The sequence below is a fragment of the Zygosaccharomyces rouxii genome (genome assembly GCF_000026365.1).
Source record: "Zygosaccharomyces rouxii strain CBS732 chromosome C complete sequence".
Lineage (NCBI taxonomy): Eukaryota > Fungi > Ascomycota > Saccharomycetes > Saccharomycetales > Saccharomycetaceae > Zygosaccharomyces > Zygosaccharomyces rouxii.
In genome coordinates this window covers 94,321-117,312 of record NC_012992.1, presented here as the reverse complement: position 1 = coordinate 117,312, position 22,992 = coordinate 94,321, and the positions used below count along the sequence as shown (strand labels likewise).

Here is a 22,992-nt window from a genome sequence, read left to right as displayed (position 1 = left end):
TTGTGTACGTTGCATAAAAGAAATACTAAATAATATCTAGCGATTAGTCACGGTATTCTTCGTAAAAGGCCTTGTGGAAGTTCTCCCATCTTTCAATCCATTCAGTACCTGGTGCCAAGAAGGTTGTTCTCAAATGGTAAGTACCTGGTTCCTGGCCGAATCCGGAACCTGGTACAGTACAGATACCTGTGGCTTCTAGTAATTTCTTACAGTAGAATGCATCTGGAGTCATACCTTCATGTTCAGCGGATTGTATAGCTTTGAATGGAAGTAATAGTCTGGGGAACAAATACATTGCACCTTCTGGCTTTTGACATTCGATACCTTCCAAAGAGTTGAAAGTTGCATGTAGCTTACCAGCTCTTTCGGCTAAGGCTTCATGGATCGATTTACGCTCTTGTTGATCCAATTCGTAGGATTCGTCACCTGGTTTAGGAGGTGATACCATCAGGTCAACTAATGCTTGGCCTGTGACGACAGGACATAGGGAAATGGAAGCTAATTTGAGGATAACTTGTCTGATATCGTTATTGAAGCCGGTGATTTCCATATATCCACCTCTTTGACCACATTCACCAGAAACACCCTTAGAAGTTGAGTGTAAACTTGCCAATTGGACGTTATCAAAGACACCAGGATTGCTTTTCTGTAATTTTCTCAAAATCTTTTTCATGGAATGGAATTCAGCACCATCAAAGACATTCTCTTGATAGACTTCATCGGCAATGACGACAATACCATATTTAGCTGCAATGGCAAAAATTTGAGAAATGTCCTCCTCAGATAAGACCGCACCTGTTGGATTACCGGGGTTAATGACCACCAATACAGAGGGTTTGATATTTTGTTCAATGGCATTGTTAACCACATCCTCAATCTCTGTAGGGTTAGTAGACCAACCTGATTTTTCATCCAAGTAGTATGGTAATGGATGTGAATTGTTTAGAGCTAATGAAGCTGTGTACAATGGGTACTGAGGAATAGGAATCAAAACACCAGTCTCTTGACCTTTGCACAAGATCGATAAAAGATAAGAAACTGCTGATGAGGCACCAGCGGTTAAAAAGATGTCCTCAGCGTAAGCCTTTTCACCACCGTCTCTTTCGGTAATGAATTGAGCGACGGTCTCTCTGATTCCTTGAATACCTTGAGATGTAGAATAGGCACCAACGGAACTACCAATGTCGTTGAGCAACCTTCTAGCTCTCGCAATGGCGTCCTTTTGGTACAATTTGGAATCAATCAAAACTTGTTCATTTTCTTCCAAAAGACCTGGATATTGTAAAAGTGATAGAACTTGTCTGTAGAAAGTCAATGGTTTTTGTTTCAAGTGTTGAGGATTACCAATATTTGCACTGACAATATTATCAAAAGGCAAAGAGTGTGGATCCTTTTTCAATTTGGCATTTAATTCCGCTGCTAACATGGGGATTGCACCTCTGACTGCATATTTAGCCTTTAAAACATTCTCATTAACTTCACTTAATCCCAGTTTCTCAGCTGGATAAACAGCACCTAATACATTTGAAACTTTGGAGTGAATATGGTGGAGATGGGCTTCAGTTTGTGCAGATTTATACCTTTGAGCAACTTGAAGTAGAGTTCTTCTACTTGAGAGTAAGATCCTGGGACGTGCAAGAAGAACCATTGTCGAGAATACTGAGTTGATGTGATTCCGAAGAGACGAGAGATCTCGATGATGTTGTATGGTATTCTATTAAGAATTGTTGATCTTTTAAAGGTGATAAGGTTTAAAGTTGGTCATTTTTTCAATCGGAGTTCAAGCGCCGACCGATATCAACTGAGGGCTAGTAAGTGTAATGAAATTGGAACAGATAAAGCTAATTAGGAAGCTCAATAGCCACCGAAGATTTGGTAGGTCTATACTTGTTTCTTGAAACTATAGAAATGCCTTGGAATCTTTTTTTTTTTTTTTCTGAGGCTTCAAATTGACTAATTTATTCTATAGGAAGACCTCGTTAAGAGGCAAACGAGAATATGAGGAAATAATAAATGCTGGGTTTTGCAAGGTATAAGAATTCAGTTATATAATTATATCAAAATATGAGTGATGATCTTGCCTGAAATATGTAGTCAATGATTACTCTACTTGAAATAATCTTGTTCTGCTGATTTGAATACTAAAAAGATGTGAATTTCTTTCCAGCGAACCTGCAATATACAAAGATAACATAAAGCAGCATATTGAATATTAAGCAAATATTCAAAGCACAGTAAACATTTTTCTCGAATTGTAATGCAATTTCTTCTTGGATTTTCCTACATATATATATATATATATATATATATATATATATATCTTACTTCTCAGAAATAATAGAAGCACTACCGCTGAGATTCCCTCATCACCAAACCAACACCGTGGAATTCAATGAGATACACTAAAAGTACTCAAATCCAACATATAACCCAATAATGCAAAGGCTTTTACCGCCCTCGGTTCTTGGATATTTCGTCATATTTAAATCCGGGTAAAAAGTGACACGGCCTTGTAAGGCTCATCTAGTATTGGCCGTTAAACTCTTCACATACAAGTGTAACGCAGAGGTTTAAATCCGCATAGTAGTCCCTATACAACATTGAAGCCTTCTGGACCCATGTCTCTTTACGATACACTTGGTGTATCTCAAGATGCAACTCAAGTTGAGATTAAAAAGGCCTACAGGAAGTTAGCGCTACAACATCATCCTGATAAAGTTACAGATGACTCAGTAAGAGAGGAAAGTGAAGTTCGTTTCAAAGAGATCACAGCAGCATATGAGGTTTTGAGTGATGAGGAGAAAAGATCTAAATATGACACCTATGGTGATACTGCTGATGGGCCCGATTTTGAAGATGAATCATTTATGAATTTCTTTACACAGTTTAACAGCGGATTTGGATTCAACGGCGGTGGTGGCGGTGGTTTCCCAGGTGCCCAGCCTGGAGATGATAGATCTGATGATGTACAAGTACCTTTGAAAGTAAGCATGGCAGATTGTTATAACGGTAAAGTGTTTAAATTTCAATCCAAACGTAAGATTGTGTGTGAAAAATGTGAAGGGTCTGGTTGGAGACGTCGTAGCGGTGGACCGCCACCTCAGACCAATTGTAAAAGCTGTCAGGGCCGTGGCTATAAGGAACAGTTAAGGAGAGTCGCTCCCGGTATGGTTGCTCAACAAACTGTATCTTGTGGTATGTGTCACGGGAAGGGTAAATACGTTAGTAAACCAACGTCTGAAAAGAACCAATGTAAAAAATGCAGAGGCCAGGGTATGATAGAAGAAGCTAAGCCACTTACTGTGTCAATTCCTCGTGGTAGTCGTCATGGTGATCGTATCGTTTTTGAAGGTGAAGCTGATCAAGAAGTGGGTAAATCAAAGACCGGTGATTTGATATTTATTGTCGATGAGGGCACAGAACCACCAGAAGGTGTTAGACTTGAGAGACGTGGCTATGATTTAATAACAAACATAAGCATTTCTTTGGCAGAAGCCATTACAGGTCTAGACAGAACTTTAACCAAAACTCTAGATGGACGTGTATTAAAATTGTCGACTCCGGCAGGTAAAGTGATAAGTCCTGGTAAAATTATTAAGGTGGAACAAGAAGGTTGGCCTCTCAATAGTCACGCAACGAAATTCGGTGATCTGTACGTGTTAGTGGATATTGTTTTCCCCAGAGACAATTGGTTCGCTGAAAAGAGTGATTTGCTAAAGATTAGAAACATTCTGCCAAGTGAAGCTGCGAATAATGATGTTAAGGCGGATCCTGGGAATACAGAACAAGTATCAGACATGAAGCTAGTAGATCAATTACCCGACTATATGGGGTCTAATGGTGATCAATATGCACACGAAGGTCATGCAAGTGGAGCTTTCCCTGATGATGGAACTCCTCAGTGTGCTCAACAGTAGTGATTTATATTTGCCAGCATGAAACATTAACATAATCCTGTATATATTTTATATTAGTATAAATCATGGTTATAAATAGAGAAATCAAGGGAAGGACCTCTCCTCCTGTCTACGCCAGTAAATCTTCGAGCTCTTCTGCATTTAGCCCTTCGCCATTGTAAATATTTTCCACTTGATCTTCATCAAAGACCCTTAGTTTAGGGAAGGGATGTATCCTGTGGTTTTTGGGCAGTATTTCATCAGCTTCATTTTCATTTGAATCTTCATTATTACTTTCTATACTCATAAGTGGCAGCAGTCCATCATCATTCTCCTGTGGCTCGTTATCTTCATGGTCGTCTTGATCATCCCGTATTCTTAAATCTACTTTTTTCAATTTTACAATATCTTCATCTTCCCAACGTGTATGTCCATCAGGCGCATATTCTAACGGTGGTAATCTATGTGGTGCGTATTCAATATCATCCTTTGTGTCTCGTACCAATTTGGCTAATCCACCTAATCCTTCATTACTATCCTCACGTCGATTCATTGCATCTTGTAATTTCTTCTGTAATTCGCTATTTTCTTCTTCTTCATCATCATCTTCATCATCACCATCTTTAAGCACTAAACTCTTTGTTCTTGGTAAATCCGTATAGCCTAGTACAGATCCATATTTTTGTAGTTTCCTTGGATTAGATAAAAGCTCCCCCTGTAAAGTGGGTTGTCTCTTCTTTACGGGACCAGCCGCACTAGATTTATTGTGATCCTTTGACGCAAGCGGTAGACGTCTCTGCCCTCTCACTGGTGAAACACTTCTGGATTTTTTCACAGGTGTATTCTCTTCTGGTTTCAGAACATTGGGTTGGGATCTCTTCAATAGATGTATTGGGGTTTGCGGCAGCGCCAGCGATCCGTTTTCCCCAGGATCTAGTACCACATTATTTTCCTTATTATCTTGGACCTTTCCAACCATCGATATCACCTCCAATATACTTCCAACAATGACGATTTGTGAACTTTGTTTGTAATGTATAGTTTTCTGTTAGTGGTTTTTGTTTATGCAAGAACATCGCGATCTTTAATCGATGCACAAAATGTTAGCTCATCGGATACTAGAAAACTTAATAGAAGAATATTTCAAGCGGCGTTGAAGGTTGGTAAACAATTTTAATGGTTAGTTCCAATTTGCAGGAATTGATTCCAGCTCTTTCCAGAAGTATACGTCAACTGCCGCTTCATATAGAAACTCAGAAAGTGTTGGAATTTTACTGTAGAAATAGTTCATACAAGTCCTTATTAGTGGCTCAAGATATTAGTGAATTTGAAAAGCATAATGATCACAAGTACTTAGAAGCACTCATCCAGAAAACGCATTTCTTATGGGATAATCCACTGCCGCCGTTCCTCAAAAGATTTCAACTATATCATAAAGAGTTGACAAACCACTGGCCTTACGAGTACCAACGATCGCTATTAAGCATGTCAAATCCCAGGAAAGAATCACAGGGTTATCTTTGGAGAGACGGTAAAGAGTTGGCATTGTCCAATCTGCGGTTCGAGAAACATCGTTGGGCTGATGAAAATATAATTGAGAGACTTTCACCAGAACAAGGTACTCAGTTGTTACATTCAATTTTCCACCAATACTTCTTTCTCAAGAGCCATGCAAGACTGTGCTATAACAACAGGAAAATTCCTGTACCAATTGTCGAAATCCCCTTGAGACCTATGGGTAACGACGTTGCAGATTGTCGAATACGCAACCTTTTCAAAAGAAAGACTGCAGTAGTATGGAATCTATTGGCATGGGAAAATAGACCGCTGTCAACCCGCAATGAACAGTTACTAGGTGAAATCATTACCAAGAGTGAAACTCGATCCATGAGAAGACTCTATCAGAGAGCGTCTAGACGAGCGTATGTGGTAACGAACGAGGGAAAAGATCCTAACGGTTTACAAGTACCTGAATTCCGTCCAGGTGAAATACTACAGATGTCTATATGATTATTACCCTTCAGCTGTGATAATTATGTTCATTGTATTTTTTTTTTTTTTCTAGCATGACAGTTACAACTGAAAAATTTCAAAGAAAACTGAACCAACGTTCAACAATAACTGAAGATCAAGATAAAAAGATATATTTGAACCTATGTGGTCCTTTGCCAGAAACATTTTCCAAGTGGGTGCACGTCGTTCTCTTTTCACGATGGGGAATTGGACCCCCACTACGGTCTCTCCATTACAACGTCTACTGGGACCATCACCACTTTCTTCAGGTTTTGGTATGGGGCAACGCCGTTGGAAATCAAGAGGTAACACATTCCAACCTAGTACTCTGAAACGTAAGCGTAGGGTAGGATTTCTAGCTCGTGCACGCAGTAAGCAAGGTTCAAAGATTTTACAACGCAGAAAGCACAAAGGTAGATGGTTCTTAACGCATTGATGATGAAAAAGAATTCTTGTATATACGATTCATAGAGTATTCTAAACACAAAGATAATATTTACATGATGATATCATACCAAATCGATAACAATCCCAGGACCGTGAGTCGTTGTCAACGTGGTTCTACCCAAGATACTTGGTCTTTTTGCCTTTTGATTCGATACAGCTTCCTTGAAGGCGGTTTGGACAGCTAATAGATTTTCTAGTACTTGACGATCAGAAAATTCACACTTAGCCACCGCAAGACTAATTGAATTACCCTTTTGTCTAAACGGTATGGAACCAAAACTATCCTTGATTAGGGGTTCTAAATCCGATGCCACTGTACCTCTTTTCGCCATGGGAAGAACTTGTTTAGGTCCCAATATACGTGCTACTTGAGATGTGAGCTCTTGAGCTATATCAGGTGTAGCAAATGCCTTATCAAAATCGACTGGAATTTCGCCTTGTTTAATCTTAGCAATTATATCTGATCCACCCACAAGGTGACAACGGAATTTGTCTCTTGCCATGCTTAATTGTTGTTCATCATTACTGAATACTGCTACAAGTACATCCTTTAGAGGACTTGGTAGCGAGACATTTCCAGCTATTGGTGGATTACCTCTATCTGCCACTACGGATGTTGTCACAGTAATAACCTGTTGAGACGCTGGGTAACCTACTTCAACTGCGCGCAGATATCTCAATGCTAATGGTGTAGGCATATACAATGGATGAGTATGTGCAGGTTTTTTTGCTTCCACTTTACGTCTTGCGGCTCTACGTACTTCTCTTTTCCTGAGTTGTTCTTTGGTCAATTTAGATCCTGCTTCTTCAGCTCTTAATAGTGCAGCGGTATGGAAGAGACATCTTGAGGTAGATCCAAGCAATTGGGAACGTAAAGATGGTATTAGACCAATCATTGCTGGTCAAGCTAGCACGAAACACTTAGATGTTCTACGGTTTTTCGAGCTATTAGTAGTTCCTTCGTTATAAAGACTGAAATTTTTTGGAATTTTGTCAAATGAAAAGTTCATATTCGTTCATGATGACGATAATACTAATTTTCAAGATAGCCGCCGAGATTGAATTACAAAGAACTCTCTTTTTGTATTATATATTGCAGAGTTCTATTTACCACCAGCTTTCTTCTTCTTCTTCAGCTTGTTATCGAATTTGATCCATTTAGTGGGGATCCCTAATGAGTTCAAATGGTCGATAATCAAAGGTCCGTGAGGCCCTTGAACCGTGACTTCCTTATACTTGGGGGAAGTCATGGTTTCACCGATAGTTGTAGAACCACTGCAGAGTCTACGCAGTGTAGCTGCTAACTCATCTTCATCAATGTGGAAAATTTCAAATCTTGAGACTCTTGTAATCACTTTACGTCCAATTTTCATTTCAGTGACTATTTCAATGTTAGGTAAATTACCTCTAGATGGATTTTTGAAAAGAGGAATATCACCTTTGTATATTTGGAAATGTGGTGTGAAACTGTTGGCCAAAAGCGGTTCTATAATTGTTGCCCTTGAAACCAAGCGAGGAGCAGTTGTGTCCTTCTGTTTTTTGTTGACTAGATGGTAAAGTAAGTCATCGAGGATGACCATCTTTTTATTCTTTGAATCAGCCAAATTGTTCGATGCGATATAATCGTTAAGCGCATTTTTCAATTCTTGTGCAGTGTAAAGGATATCTTGTGGATTTAAGTCTGTCTGTTGAATAAAATCTTTGGCCAAATTTATAGGTTTGTAAAGGGTTTCACAACGTAACTGAGGTGATCCATCCTTCTTGTTATTATTGGAGGATGAATTACCGCCGCCACCACTACCACCGCTGATTTGATATGGTTGGAAATTTTGTAGTTCTGGTTTCTGCTTGTTGATACCTATAATGGTTAAGTCATCACCTTTACCTTTCAATTTGAGGAACCCTTCTTTTTCAAAATTCTTGAGAAATTTGGCAGTTTTCTTCCAAGAACTCTTCTTCACGTTAACCTTTTCGTGGTCCACTGAGGGCAAGTTGTGATTGATGTGGTTTGAAATAAAATTAGATGCAGAAATTGGTAGTTCTAATTTTGTATCGTGGGTCAAAGTATAGTATAGTGCTCTAGTCAAAAATTGATCCACATCCTCTAGTCTAAATTCATCAAGTACTTCTGCAATATCATCGATATCTACGGCCTTTTCCTGTGATGGAATTTCCTGTGAAGATGGTTGTTGTGCTGATTCTTCTAATACTTCTTCCTCTTCTTCTTCTTCTTCATCGCTATCCTCGAGGGAAACCGGTGGTTCTGCATTAACCTTGAAGACTTTAGAAAGCCCGTCTGGTAAGTAGTGTACTAGTTGAACTGCCACACCAGTTTTACCGAGGACTGAATCATAAGATGGTAAATCCAACTGAACCACACCAACTGCCATAACTACATCGGGAGCATTTTTACTAGCAATACCACAGACAGTACCGGGCTTTAAACGTGAGTCAAAAGGCAGTACAGTACCTGCTAACATTAAATTGGCACCGTTAAACAATCGCTCCTCGACAACGAATCCATGGGTCAAGACTACAGGAAGTAAACCGGGATGTGACCAACATGCAAATACGGTTGGATAAAGTAGATTCCCATGCTTTTCCTTGAACCAAATGGGCTTGTTATCGGCATCTGTATAGACCGTCCCTATACCACTTTGGGCTTGGAAGTTTGTCTGTTTAATAACACCTGTAGGAAAAGAGTACTCTTGGTTACCAGTTTGGGCTCTGCAAGTAGCCAGTAATTTCTTGGCCTCAGAATTCTTCAGATTACTGAGAGCCTTGACGTGAGGATCTTTCTTGAACATCTTTTTTGGTTGATATTTTCCCTGGTCCCCATTTTTTTGATGTTTGAAGCTTAGTTTAAAAGGTTTTACAAGGCATCACTTTAATAAACGGCTTAAGCCCATAATACCAAGTAAGGATTACAAGAGAAAACATACGGAGAGATGGATCAAGATTATGTGGACTACAATCCTGTGTATCCGCTCTATGTGAAGCAGTTCACCAGAGGTTTCTCAGTGCACCGAATGGCAGATGATGCTAGGATTGCCACTATAATAGTGAGGGATATGTCTCAGGTTGCAGGCTATCAATGGGATCCAATTACAGGTAAATTCTTAAGCATTTTTTACAAGGATGGAACTGTAAGAATTTACGACGGTTTCAGATCCGGTAGGTTAGTTTCGCTGTTGAGAGCTAGTAGTAATGGTGCTGTTTCTGGAATTTGGGATAGAATTGAGCTACTACATTCTGAAGAAAATATTAAAGATTGGTCTATTGATCATGACGTGACTGAAATGATGCCTAAGATGGTCAAGTTTGCTAGAGATTCACGCCAACTCTGTGTGGTTCCCTACACATTACCGAGTGATGTTTGGCGGCCACAAGCCGCCGATGACACAAATGCCCTGCTTGATGCACACGTAATAAGATGCCACGACAGCCTCTCAGTAATGTTTGATGGAGAATTCACCATATCAATTCAATTAGCAGCGATACCGAGTCCCTTGGTCAAATTTGTTTCGGCTCAACACCAGTATTTGGCATTCTATCAGGACGGTAGTGTGGAAAGATTTGATTTGGCAAATTTAGTCAAGGATCCATTCTCTTTAAGACTATTGAAAAACGTAATAACTATGAGACAACTACATCGATACTTGCAAGATCACATCGAATTAATTCAAAGAGATCTGCTTCAACCGTACGACGAATTTTTAGAGAGATGTTGTCAGGGCGCCTTCGGTGGATACGATCTCTTAAGGGAACAATTAATAGACTTGATGCTAGTGGGGGATGTAACACCAGAATTGGAAGATTGGTTAGTCAATTCCATGGGCGAGAAGAATCTTAAGCGCTGGCGCAAATTGGGCACAGACGCATACCACAAAACTTTGCAGGTACTTACACTGGCATGCCTACCAGCATGTGAACGACTCATATCACTAGGTCAGAGATGTACTGGTAATTTACTGTCACGTCAGTTAACATTACAATTGCCACTGCTACCACCAATAGATTGTCTACAATTTTTTTTGAAAAACGTTCTCGAAGCTATTGCAAGTCTAAGTTCACAACAGAGATTATTGGGTTCATTTTTAGATTGGTTTGACGACAGGGTCCGTGAATCGATTGACGAAGATTACAAACTGCGTTTCAACCTTCATGATAACAGCAGTTTAGGCCCTGATACGGCTTCGTATTTGCAGCTACGCCTAAGGAATTCAAGTCCGGAATTCTCAAGTGTCTCAGATCTAACCCACAGTTTAGCTAGCACGACGGATTGCGTATCATCACTGGACTCGATCCTTATCGATGCTCTCACCAGTAAAATTAATATCAGCCACGAGGCCCACAATAAGATGAACGATATCTTCTGTGACTTGATGGATCTAACCGTTATCAAGACTAATAATCCTACTGGCACTGCCACCGGTTTAGAAAATGGGTTGATTCTACTAGCTACTAAATCGCAGGTAATACTATTGGATCCACAATCATTGATGATACTGGCACAATTGCCACTGCAGATACCACTGACGTATCTAGAAAAAGAACGAGAATTCGTTTCTTCCACCACGACTATGGCTACGAGTACGACTACTACACAAGATATGATTACTCGTGCCTATTGGCAACACACCACGCTGCAATTAGAGCTACAGGGATCACAGCAGGGTCCGATTAAGACTGCCATAGACTATCAAGTCACGCCTAATGGTGATCAGTGGAGCTTAGCCGTGCTATAGTGCACCCTCTATTGTTCCTATTACGGTTATGGGATGGATCGGAGATTTTGGTGAAAGAAAAGAAAACCCTGAGCTTCGTCAGATCATGTGCGATGAGTAGCGGTAAAGACAAAATGAAAAATTTAAGCGTGGAAGCCACAGTTGAAAAAAGATGAGTAAGGAACAATTTGAGAATTGGGAGTATGAGATATAAAGCAAATGCATTGGTCTAATGAGTTTCAGATCGTCATCTGGTAGATTATGCCAGGGAATTCTTCATGGAATTTAAAGACAAGTAAGCTCAAGAATTATAAATATCACTACAGCCTGAAATATGGTCGGTAGTCCTAGTGGGAATTTGTCAGGTAGTGGTACTCCCCCACCATCACAACTACCTCCAAGGTTTGAAAGTGAAGTCGAATTAAGTGAGGTGTCAAACTTAGATGATTTAGAACAAGAATATGATCAATACAAAGCTGCGGAAGATAGAGAAAGAGTTGTAGGAAGAGGTGATGATGAATATGACGATGATCTACGCAAAGGGAAAGTTGATTACAAAGAGACCGAACTAGAATATTGGAATTCTACTAATGGTACTACCAATTTGCTTGCCCCAAAAGCAACTGTACCTTCATATGAAGAGGGTCAAGTAGGACCATTCGATATCTTCTACCATGATTTGAAGGACAGAATGACTTTGGGTGCTGTTAAACATTATTTTGAATCTGCGTTCCCAATTATAAAATGGTTACCATTTTATAACTGGAAATGGGGTTATGCGGATCTGGTAGCTGGTATTACTGTGGGATGTGTCTTGGTTCCTCAATCAATGTCATATGCACAAATCGCTACTTTGCCACCACAGTACGGTCTATATTCCTCCTTCGTTGGTGCATTTATTTATTCTTTCTTCGCTACTTCAAAAGATGTCTGTATAGGGCCTGTCGCAGTTATGTCTTTGGAAACCGCCAAAGTTATTCAAGAGACTTTAGAGAAATTTCCAAAAGAAGATCATGAAGTCACAGGACCGTTGATTGCAACGGCGCTGGCGCTGTTATGTGGTATTGTGGCAATGGGTGCTGGTGTTCTACGTCTTGGGTTTTTGGTGGAATTAATTTCACTCAATGCAGTAGCAGGTTTTATGACTGGTTCCTCATTAAACATTATTTCAGGTCAGGTTCCTGCCTTGATGGGCTTCAAAAAATATGTGCATACCAGAGACTCGACTTATAAGATTATCATCAACTCGTTGAAAAATCTAAAACACACACAATTGGATGCGGTGTTTGGTCTCATTCCATTGGTGCTGCTTTATACTTGGAAATGGTGGTGTTCATCCTATGGTCCCAAGCTGGCTGATAGACATTTCAAAAACAATCCAAAGAAGAGAGATATTTTGAAAACTTTTTACTTTTACGCCCAGGCTATGAGATCTGCTGTTATCATCATCGTGTTTACAGCGATCTCCTACGGTATCACTAAAGGCAGAAAAACCCCTAGAATTTCAGTTTTAGGTAAGGTTCCTAAGGGTCTAAAGGATGTTCACGTTATGAGAATTCCTGAGGGTCTTTTGTCAAAGATGGGATCGAGTATTCCTTCTGCGATTATCATTTTACTTTTGGAACATATTTCTATTGCTAAGTCCTTTGGTAGGGTCAACAATTACAAAGTGGTTCCTGATCAAGAATTAATTGCCATCGGTGCTACTAATTTGATTGGTACTTTTTTCAATGCCTACCCTGCAACTGGTTCTTTCTCCAGATCTGCATTGAAGGCAAAATGTAATGTTCGTACCCCATTGTCCGGTGTTTTCAGTGGTGCCTGTGTGCTTTTGGCATTGTACTGTTTAACTCAGACCTTCTACTATATTCCATCTGCTACGCTTTCTGCAGTTATTATCCACGCAGTTTCGGATTTATGTGCATCTTACAAGACTAGTTGGAACTTCTACAAGATGAACCCCGGTGATTTCATTGCATTTATTGTTACTGTTTTCATTACTGTTTTCTCTTCCATCGATTATGGTATCTATTTTGCCATGTGTTGGTCTGCAGCTATGTTTTTGTTGAAGAATATGTTTGCCCCAGGTAGATTCCTTGGTCGTGTGGAAGTTGCCGAAGTGGTGAATGCTCAAGTGGATCCAAACGTTGAAAGTGTCAGTGAAAGTGCTGGTTCACATCTGGACGGCTTTCAAGCACAATCTTCTATTGAATCGTCTTCCAAAAAATTGGATCCATTGGATAAATCTGCGGTACATTCGAATTATTTGAATGGCGGTGATGATGGCAGCGACAATAACATCAACAATCAGATAGGACAAAAATTGGTTTACCATACTAAATGGATCTCTTATGATCGCTCTTACTCTAGAGAATTTAATCCTGAAGTACCGATCCAACCTCCACCTCCAGGTGTCATCGTATACCGTTTTGGTGATAGTTATACCTATCTGAACTGCAGTAGGCACTACGATATCATCTATGATGAAGTAAGGAGAACAACAAGAAGGGGACAAATGATAAGTGCAGTAAAGAAGGTCGATAGACCTTGGAACGATCCAGGTGAATGGGAAGCACCACGCTGGTTCAAGAAGTTAACAAGCAAGAAGAAAACCGCAGAAGAATGGGCAGAAACCGAAGCTCAAGAATCTAAGGCGGCTGAACAAAAATTGCAAGATAATAGACCTCTATTGAAGATCATCTGTTTGGACTTTTCACAATGTTCACAAACAGATGCTACGGCCATTCAAAATTTAACTGATTTGCGTAAGCAGGTTAACCGTTACGCTGATAGACAAGTTGAATTCCATATTTGTGGTCTCTATGCACCATGGGTCAAACGTGCTTTAGTGAATTTTGGATTCGGTACCGTTAATGAAGAGTATAGCGACGAATCTTTGTTAGCAGGTCACAGATCTTATCATGTGGCTCGTGCACCCACCTCATTGGAAGATGGTTTGGGATCACCAGCTCAGTATAGTGTGTACCCAGCTTCTGGTACCAACTTACCATTTTTCCATGTGGAAATACCCGATTTCAGCAAGTGGGACCTATAGGCTATTAGGTAAATTTAAAGGTTTGGCGTTTTTTTTTCTCTTCTCACACTTTACTCGTTCTGTAGTTTTTACTATTGTCTAATTTGATGTTTCTAATGTTTAGATATAAGGTTTTGCTTATGGGTTGGATTCGTTTGGGAAATTTTGGTTGCATTATTGTATATTAGGTTTCGGTATATATATGGAAGTCTCCTAAAGGAACCTCTTTGCAACTACTTATAGTCAAGATAAGGCAAAGAGAGTCTTGAGTTCATATGAAATAATGGAGACCAATAACTCTAAGAATGATCTAACTTCAAGAACAAACTTTCTCAATCCTGTGAGAGATGACATTTTACAAGATGCGAGTACAGATATACCAGGATTTGTTGCAGAGGAACTAGAAGAAAGGGAAGAGCTATATAGGGAATGTCAGGGAACAGATTACGGGTCCATAGATAATGAAGATGATTCTAGAGATGGTGTTGCTTCTTCACCAGTACCGCCTGATAAATTGTTAGTCATTACTTTATCGATGTATTTGGGTATTTTCCTAGCTGCTGCTGATGGTACGTTAGTATCTACAATTATGGCACACATTGCTTCTGAATTTAACGAATTACCAAGGATATCATGGATAGCTACTGCATATTTGCTTTCTAGTGCAACTTTCCAACCACTTTACGGTAAATTATCAGATATATTTGGTAGGAAACCATTGTTAATGTTGAACAACATAGTGTTTCTTGTTGGATGCCTCATGTGTGGATTAACTCCCAGTTTTTGGGGGTTAGTTGGTGCTAGGTTTATTTCTGGTATTGGAGGTGGTGGTGTCACTTCAATGTGTTCTATTACAATTAGTGACATCGTTCCCCTAAGAGACAGGGCTCTCTATCAAGGTATGTGCAATTTCTTCTTTGGTTTAGGCACTGCATGTGGTGGTGTTGTTGGTGGTTGGTTTAGCGATCATGGTGGTGGTTGGAGAATGGCATTTCTCATACAAGTACCACTATCGGCATTGAGTTCTCTTTTAATAGCTGTGTTCATGAAATTGCCCCCAAGATCCAAGAGAGTCAATTCTCCTGCTTCAATTAAGAATAAACTGTTGTCGGTAGACTGGATAGGTGCTTCTGCACTTGTTGTGTTTCTGTCGTTATTCCTTGTTACTGCTTCATTGGGCGGTAAGGAGATTGCATTTAATTCGAAGACTTTTGTTGCACTTTGCATAGGCTCTTCATTGGCATGTGCATTTTTCATTGGTGTAGAGTTATATGGAGCTAAAGATCCTATTTTACCATTGTCCTTTCTACGAAATCGCAGTGTATTAGGTTCGAGTTTTAGCAATTGGTTCTGTATGATGGCTATGATGACTACAAGTTACTATTTACCCATTTACTACTCTGGTGTTCTTAATATGAACCCTACGCGTGTTGGTAAAAGGTTAATGCCCAACTTCTTCAGTACCGCCTTGGGGTCCTTGGGAGCAGGATATTATATGAAGCGTACCGGTAAATACTACTGGCTTACAGTAGGATTTTGTACTTTATCACTGTTGGGACATTTACAAATTAATTTGATGAAACCTGATATAGCTACTTGGAGGCAATTTATCCTGTTAGTGATTCCTGGGTTCGGTTATTCCGTTCTCATCACAGTTGCTCTGCTGGCCATGATTGCCGCTGTTCCTCATAATCATCATGCTGCTACTACTTCCATCTCATATGCATTTAGGTCGACTGGTTCAACCTTAGGTGTATCTATTGGTGGTGCCATTTTCCGTCAATCACTAAATGGATTACTCTCTCGTAAAGTACTCAAATTTGCAGATAAACATCCAAGGAAAGAACTATTGGAAATTATTGAAAAGGCTTCTAAATCTTCAGAATGGGTTCATGATTCTGCTCCAGAATTTATTCGCCCAACTTTAATTGGTTGCTACCATTTTGCCTGCAAGGATACTTTTCTATTTTGCACTTTGTGCTCCATAGGTACATTGGCTTCGATATCAATCATAAAAGAGTACAAATTACACGCTTCCTTAGATAGGAAGAATTGAGCTGAATTTCTTTCATATTTATATATATTTTCTGTAAGGTTTGATTTTATTTTTTAATACAATTACGTTGTTTTTTTCCACTCTATGAGTTCAGTCATGTACTAAAGACCTGGAAACCGATAAGTCGAGACAGACGTATTAACAAAAGAGGAAAGGATCATTAAGGTCGAGTAAAAAAAATAAAAATGGCCATAAACCCGCTCCCTGTGTAAACTAACAATTATGGCTTAGTTCTCATTCTTCAAAAAAACCATTCTTGAATAGTTTGGGCTACATCTGGAGGATACCTTTGTAGTAAGCCCATAGCTTGATCTTGACCTAAACTGCTTAGTAGCTTCTTGGTAGATTCTACAACGGCCAAAGCATTTTTACCCTGTATTGACTTGTGATGAAGAGCTTCAATGACATTATTCACAATAACCGGGATGGTGGATGGTTCACACACCGCTGGTGAAAAAGTGTCTATCAAATGGCTCAAATATCTATAAGCAAATGCAGCAGCCTCTTCATCAACTAAAATTGGCAAAGATCTAACCCAGTTGGCAATGTAAGTTTCCACGTTTGGAATAGTGGTGTTGAAGGCATAAAGTATCTTGGCAATGGAAGCACTGGCATTTTCAGTAGCTGTTTGGTTTTCATCGGATTTGGCATCAGGAATACTTACAACTTGGAAAAGGATATCCAAGGATGAAATACAGACATCAGCATAAGTGTTTGGAGCAGATTGTGCTCCTACACCAATCAAGTAGGCAGCCGCTTGACGAATGCTTGGTTCAGGTGAAACCAAATAAGCTGTTGCTTTGGGGATAAAACTATTTTTGAAAGGTGCAGATCTTTCACCACCATATTGTACTAAATCAGAAATAGCCACCAGGGCAAACAAAATTAAAATAAGCTCACTATCTTCCAAAAATGTAGCAACTAGAGGCCATAGAGATTGGAAATGGCCAAAGTAATTACCACCTGAAGTCTTGAAAACTGCGGCAATCGATTTGTTGATTTCATCCAACAGGTCCTCATCCGTAAAATCTTCATATTCTTTATCAATATCTTCGTTATACTCATCGTCTTCACCGTGACGTTGCCTCACACGTTCATAAACATCTGCCAAGTTGGCAACTACACCTTTAGTGAATCTAGCTTGTAAATCATCACTCAAGCAATTATCACCCATAATGCTTATACCACCTACTAGTGCAGTATGGTAAATCTGTGTAATTTCTGGCATAGGTTCAGAAATTATACCAGAGATGAGTTTTGTAGATGCCATTTTCCAAAGTTGTTGCACTTCTTCATTTTGAACCCCTGTAGCAGAAATGAGACATGATAGTAGTACTGGTATTAGATTAGCACCAGTAGCACGGACACCATCATGCAGATAAAAGTCGATGGAAGGAATTGCAATGTCATTCATAGTTTCCTTCACATAAACGGCAAACAGATTTTTCAAAACGGTACTGTAAACTTGTAATAATTCCATGGCAGAAACTTTATCATCCAAAATTGAAGTATGGATGGCAATGTGCTTACCTTGAATTTGAACCACATCCCAGTCCACATATTGTTGGAAATTGGCAGCTTCTTCTTCTTCGATTAAGCTGACATCCTGAGTAGCCTTTGCAGTCTCCAACAAAGATGGTAAGACGATTGGTAGAAGTGGTACGAAATCTTCACGTAGAATTCGACAAACTCTACTCCAACCATGTTCCAAATAAGTCTTTATTGGATCATCATCTTGAATACCATTGTTTTGATACAGTATTAGAAGATTGACTAATTCTTGTGAATGTTCAGCGAATTTCTCCTTACCAACTGCCAATGCAATTAAAGTGGCGCATTCAATGCATTTACCCTTTAGAACTCTATTAGCACCATCGACATCCATTTTCAAAACATTGAGTAAAATGGGCATCAAAGTATCATAATATTTAATGAATTTCTTCTCTGCGGCTTCAGCGATAAAGGCAATAGTAGTCAATGCTTGCTCCTGTACGTATAATTGGTTACTCTGGAATAAATTTAGTAAATTGGTTAAAAGACTGTCCAAATAGGGTTCCAAGATACCTTGATTCACATGTTCTGAAAAATTGACCAATGCGGCTGCTGCGTGAGTTTGAACTCTATCGATAGACTGTGTAGTCAATTTTGAGATTAAAGCTGGTAAGATTCTTTCGTGGGAAGTTCTCTGAATCAACGGAGCAAAATCTGTTGAAATTTGACCTAAAACATTACAGCATCCGTATTGAACTCTTGGATGAGGATCGTTAATCAGTGGTAGAACCATGTCTAAAATTTTAGGGATTTCACCGATAAGTACATCACGACAACCTTCAGCTGCTGATGAAAGAGCCATTAGTGCACCAAATCTCTCTCGCCATTCTAAAGAACCAATCATCTGTTGTAAACATTGGAATAAAGGTGGAGCCAAATACTTACCACCCAACTTTAATGAAACACGGTCTAAAGCTTGGCGTGCATGGTCATAGGCGACCTCTTCTTCATCATCTTCAGCATCATCCGAATCTCTCCATTCGGTTGCTTCGTCGTCATCTACAGAAACCTCAGTCATCATTAATAAAGTATCCATGATAACAGATTCACCGTATGGAGTACTAGCTTTGCACATTTGAGGAGAGTTCTCACTGAATACTGTCAAAAGTTCCAAAACTGTTGTTCTTGCTGGAGTTTCCAAATCTTTATTTTTGATAACTATATCGCAAAATTGTATTATTTGACCAAACATGTCCTTAAACAATTTAGGTGCCAATTCCACTAATTCTATCAAAGACTCAAATACTGCCGCCAGAGCATCGTCTTTACCATCATCTAAGAATTTGGGTAAACTGTTCAATAAACTTGGTAATAGTACACCTAATTTTGCCCAATTCGTCTTGGGTAATTGTTTGAAATAACCGACAAATGCTGTCACTGCTGTGATTTTAACGTTGTCATCAGAATCTGTAAATCCGGCTTCAAACATCGGCATTACGTCAACAACATCCACATGATTGATTAAATGGGGTACTTGGGATAAAATTCTATAACTAGACTCTCTGAAATTTGGATCCGGGTTCTTTAATGCTTCCACCAAGGTTTGTAATAATTCCATCCATTCTGGTAAATCTTCCTGGGCGCACTCCGCAAGAGCATCCGATAACTTATGTCTGATCGTACCAGGTCTTTCAGAAACAAACCCTTTTAAAAGTGTAGAACGAATGTGAGCCAGTGCATCAGGGCCGATGTGTGTGATATTTTTTGCAATTATAACCGTTTTCGAAGAAGGTGGTGCTCTTAGTGCCAGTTTTCTGAAAAGAACTGCTGATAATGCGGAGGAGGTTAAATCGTTGGAATAAGAAGCTTGTTCAGCCAGAAAGATTAGTAAAACCTCGATATTAGTCGCTGTAATCCAATCTTGATTCAAAGCGTTTTCGGCCGCAGAACGGATCTCATTATTAGGAGATGCAAATCCGTGTAAAACGTTTACCAAAGTAGTGTTAACATCGTTAGAAAGTGCTGACATAGTAGAAAAGAAAAAACAGATTGACCTTAATGCAATTGACTAAATACAGAACAAGTAATGGGATGGTAATCAGTGAGCAATTATTAGAACAGGTATATCGTTTCTCGAAATGCAATATTCACTTTGTTATTATGATTTGATTATTTTGATTACTTCTTTCTCTTTGTTCTTGTCTTTAGAAACCACTTTTGATCCAATTCAAACGCTAAAGGACAGTAAAGGAAAGATGTCACAGAGAATTCAAAAGTCAGAGTCTTTTAGCGTTGACGATAATGAAGAAGAAAAAATAAGATGCAACCTGAAAGAAGCGGTTCCTTATCAAATAACTCGAATACTATTGTCTTGACGACTGAAATACAATAACTTTGTGAAGTTAGAAAACCGTATCTTTTTTTTCACTCTTGATGAAGAATCACTTTCGTGTCGCATGACATGTAAATTTATCTTGCCCTAAGGAAAGTAAAATTAGGGTTTGCAACAAGTTAAACTTTTATCAACGGAAATAGAGCGCACTGCCATCAAACTATGACATATGTATGATACAGCCTTTGGGTTCATGTTACCATTGACACATATGTCAGAGTGTCACAGAAATTCAATACTTGCTTATTCCGGTATGGTGCCCACTCATTTTCTTGGTTTATAAGAAATAAGTAGCTCGTGTGGCGTAATGGCAACGCGTCTGACTTCTAATCAGAAGATTGTGGGTTCGACCCCCGCCATGAGCTCGTTTCTTCTCATTTATCCGTGATAGTTTAATGGTTAGAATGGGCGCTTGTCGCGTGCCAGATCGGGGTTCAATTCCCCGTCGCGGAGTTCTATTTTTTTCGATATGTTGAATATGCATGCATATGACGCTTATGATAGACTTTATTTCCGTTAAGAGTGGCAACAAGAATCAACAGTACTTGTCCGATAACACACTATTGTTCAAAACGTATATCCGTGTGTAGCCTCTAAATCTTTTTTTTTTCTATTTAATCAGCCACCTTTGGTCGTATCTACCAGTCTTCCGCCAAAACTTTTTTGCATCTCATCGATATTTAAGTCGCTAATCGTTAGCTATTGTTACTTACTCATCTACTCCAGAACTGAGTCCGGTGTCGCACTAGTAAGAATATAAGCACAAATATCGTGTCTTCAATCATCTCCTTCATCGCAGTCCGTGATTCATATGTCGGAAATGAAAAGTAATAATCACCGAATAGAAGATGCGAATCTAGGAGGTACTAGCGCTAGTTCGGGTTTCTCACAAGGTGATGATGAGTATGGGGATACCTCGTCAAACGTCGAATTAGGACCCTCAGGTGAATACATTATCAAAAGGAATAAACCAGAGACCTTTTTAAACCGTGATGATTTAGAAAAAGTTACAGAATCTGATATCTATACCCAAAAAAGGTTATTCACATTTCTTCATAGCAGGAAAATACCGGCAATCCCTCAGGGTGAAGATGAGAGGGAAACGTTACCGTTATACAATAGGAATATAATCTCACAGATATTTATTTGGTGGGTAGTGCCAATCATAAGAAAGGGTTATAAGAGAACCATTCAGCCCAATGATTTGTTTAAGATGAGTCCACGGTTTTCTGTAGAGACCATGTATGATAATTTTCAGAAGAATTTTGCCAAATATGTTGAAAAAGGTAGAAAAAACTATAGGAAGGAGCATCCAGATGCTACTGAACAGGAAGTTAAGGACAATGCAAAATTGCCGCGATTTAGTTTACTTCTAACACTGTATCTTAGTTTGAAATGGCACTATCTCTATGCATGTTTATGCGCAGTGTTAGCTAATTGCGCTTCAGGGTTTAATCCTATGGTTACCAAGAGGTTAATTGAATTTGTGGAGAAAAAGGCGATGGATCATGGGTTACACGTTAATAAAGGTATTGGTTATGCATTTGGTGCTAGTTTAATTCTGATGTTTAACGGGCTGCTTTTTAACCATTTGTTTTTAGCCGCACAGATTATTGGTGTGCAGGCGAAATCTGTTTTAACAAAGGCGGTTTTAGATAAAATGCTAAAGGCTTCTAATTACACTAGGCATAAATTCCCTAATGGTAAAATTACCTCGATGGTAACGACAGATCTAGCAAGAATTGAATTTGCATTTGCATTTCAGCCATTCCTAGCCGGTTTTCCCGCAAGTTTAACTATTTGCATTGTGCTTTTATTGGTTAATGTGGGTCCCATTGCCATGTCAGGTATTGGACTTTTCTTTGCCATGTTTTTCGTTTCCATCTTTTCCTTCAAATATATTGTTAAATTGAGAATTGCTTCTAACAAATTCACTGACGGTAGAGTTACCATTATGAGAGAAGTACTGAATAATATGAAGATGGTCAAATTTTACGCCTGGGAAGACGCATACGAAGATAATATTAAATCCGTTAGAGCTCAGGAAGTTGCTAGAGTGAGAAGATTACAAATTACAAGGAATTTTCTCTTGGCTACTACAATTGCATTGCCAAGTATTGCGAGTTTGATTACATTTTTGGCTCTTACAAAGTCAATAACAGTAGAAGAACTCCTGGTAACATTTTTTCGTCGTTATCCTTGTTTCAAGTGATGAGTCTTCAAATGTTTTTCTTACCAATTGCTGTTGCCACTAGTATCGATATGGTCCTTGGGTTACAACGTGTAGAAAAAGTATTGGAATCATCAGAAGAATCAGTAGATGTTGTTCGTGATATGGCCCCAACAGAAGATTTGCCTCATGACGTTGCCATGAGAATGACAGATGCATCATTTGAATGGGAGGATTACGAAAAGATTGATATTGCAGTTGATAAGGCTGAAAAAAATGAGGAACAAGTCTTGCCAGAGGATGAAAATTCTAGTAGTGATGAACCAGTGGCTCTTGAGAAAACATCCTTCAAAGGGTTTCAGAATTTAAATTTTGACATTAAAAAGGGTGAGTTCATTATTGTCACTGGTCCCATTGGTACTGGTAAGACTTCGCTTTTGAGTGCTATGGCTGGATTCATGGCGAGATCCGGTGGATCTGTTGAAGTTAATGGTAGACTTTTGTCATGTGGTTATCCATGGATTCAAAATGCTACGGTTCGTGATAATATTATATTTGGATCTCCATATGAAAAGGCAAAATATCGTAAAGTAATTAAGGCATGTTCCCTGGATTCCGATTTGGAAATTTTACCTGCAGGTGATATGACGGAAATTGGTGAACGTGGTATCAACTTATCTGGTGGTCAAAAAGCTCGTATCAATTTGGCTAGATGTGTTTACAAGGATAAGGATATCTATTTGTTTGATGATGTGTTAAGTGCTGT

The 22,992-nt window shown here is 39.2% G+C and overlaps 11 protein-coding genes and 2 non-coding genes across 13 annotated transcripts; 8 read left to right on the top strand and 5 right to left on the bottom strand.

Annotated features, from left to right (window-relative positions):
- Window positions 1-43: 43 nt before the first annotated feature.
- On the bottom strand, window positions 44-1,648 carry ZYRO0C01628g (uncharacterized protein; the record flags this gene model as incomplete). The annotated part of the gene is made up of 1 exon (XM_002495682.1): window positions 44-1,648. One exon carries the CDS (start codon window positions 1,646-1,648, stop codon window positions 44-46), a length of 1,605 nt encoding a protein of 534 aa, XP_002495727.1.
- A 970-nt stretch (window positions 1,649-2,618) lies between these two features.
- Window positions 2,619-3,917, top strand: XDJ1 (Xdj1p; the record flags this gene model as incomplete). The annotated part of the gene is made up of 1 exon (XM_002495681.1): window positions 2,619-3,917. The coding sequence occupies one exon, from the start codon at window positions 2,619-2,621 to the stop codon at window positions 3,915-3,917; it is 1,299 nt and encodes a 432-aa protein (XP_002495726.1).
- A 109-nt stretch (window positions 3,918-4,026) lies between these two features.
- On the bottom strand, window positions 4,027-4,875 carry PDS1 (securin; the record flags this gene model as incomplete). The annotated part of the gene is made up of 1 exon (XM_002495680.1): window positions 4,027-4,875. The coding sequence occupies one exon, from the start codon at window positions 4,873-4,875 to the stop codon at window positions 4,027-4,029; it is 849 nt and encodes a 282-aa protein (XP_002495725.1).
- A 197-nt stretch (window positions 4,876-5,072) lies between these two features.
- On the top strand, window positions 5,073-5,906 carry GEP5 (Gep5p; the record flags this gene model as incomplete). Its single annotated transcript, XM_002495679.1, has 1 exon — window positions 5,073-5,906. The coding sequence occupies one exon, from the start codon at window positions 5,073-5,075 to the stop codon at window positions 5,904-5,906; it is 834 nt and encodes a 277-aa protein (XP_002495724.1).
- A 145-nt stretch (window positions 5,907-6,051) lies between these two features.
- MRX14 (mitochondrial 54S ribosomal protein bL34m) lies at window positions 6,052-6,345 on the top strand (the record flags this gene model as incomplete). The annotated part of the gene is made up of 1 exon (XM_002495678.1): window positions 6,052-6,345. One exon carries the CDS (start codon window positions 6,052-6,054, stop codon window positions 6,343-6,345), a length of 294 nt encoding a protein of 97 aa, XP_002495723.1.
- A 73-nt stretch (window positions 6,346-6,418) lies between these two features.
- MRPL1 (mitochondrial 54S ribosomal protein uL1m) lies at window positions 6,419-7,252 on the bottom strand (the record flags this gene model as incomplete). The annotated part of the gene is made up of 1 exon (XM_002495677.1): window positions 6,419-7,252. The coding sequence occupies one exon, from the start codon at window positions 7,250-7,252 to the stop codon at window positions 6,419-6,421; it is 834 nt and encodes a 277-aa protein (XP_002495722.1).
- A 207-nt stretch (window positions 7,253-7,459) lies between these two features.
- Window positions 7,460-9,163, bottom strand: TMA64 (Tma64p; the record flags this gene model as incomplete). The annotated part of the gene is made up of 1 exon (XM_002495676.1): window positions 7,460-9,163. One exon carries the CDS (start codon window positions 9,161-9,163, stop codon window positions 7,460-7,462), a length of 1,704 nt encoding a protein of 567 aa, XP_002495721.1.
- A 141-nt stretch (window positions 9,164-9,304) lies between these two features.
- Window positions 9,305-11,104, top strand: APC4 (anaphase promoting complex subunit 4; the record flags this gene model as incomplete). Its single annotated transcript, XM_002495675.1, has 1 exon — window positions 9,305-11,104. The coding sequence occupies one exon, from the start codon at window positions 9,305-9,307 to the stop codon at window positions 11,102-11,104; it is 1,800 nt and encodes a 599-aa protein (XP_002495720.1).
- Window positions 11,105-11,417: 313 nt separating this feature from the next.
- SUL2 (sulfate permease) lies at window positions 11,418-14,138 on the top strand (the record flags this gene model as incomplete). The annotated part of the gene is made up of 1 exon (XM_002495674.1): window positions 11,418-14,138. One exon carries the CDS (start codon window positions 11,418-11,420, stop codon window positions 14,136-14,138), a length of 2,721 nt encoding a protein of 906 aa, XP_002495719.1.
- A 262-nt stretch (window positions 14,139-14,400) lies between these two features.
- On the top strand, window positions 14,401-16,173 carry VBA4 (Vba4p; the record flags this gene model as incomplete). The annotated part of the gene is made up of 1 exon (XM_002495673.1): window positions 14,401-16,173. One exon carries the CDS (start codon window positions 14,401-14,403, stop codon window positions 16,171-16,173), a length of 1,773 nt encoding a protein of 590 aa, XP_002495718.1.
- Window positions 16,174-16,414: 241 nt separating this feature from the next.
- On the bottom strand, window positions 16,415-19,693 carry PSE1 (importin PSE1; the record flags this gene model as incomplete). Its single annotated transcript, XM_002495672.1, has 1 exon — window positions 16,415-19,693. The coding sequence occupies one exon, from the start codon at window positions 19,691-19,693 to the stop codon at window positions 16,415-16,417; it is 3,279 nt and encodes a 1,092-aa protein (XP_002495717.1).
- Window positions 19,694-20,349: 656 nt separating this feature from the next.
- Window positions 20,350-20,421, top strand: ZYRO0C01386r. Its single transcript has one exon. It is a non-coding gene; the product is annotated as a tRNA-Arg (tRNA).
- Window positions 20,422-20,437: 16 nt separating this feature from the next.
- Window positions 20,438-20,509, top strand: ZYRO0C01364r. Its single transcript has one exon. It is a non-coding gene; the product is annotated as a tRNA-Asp (tRNA).
- Window positions 20,510-22,992: the final 2,483 nt, after the last annotated feature.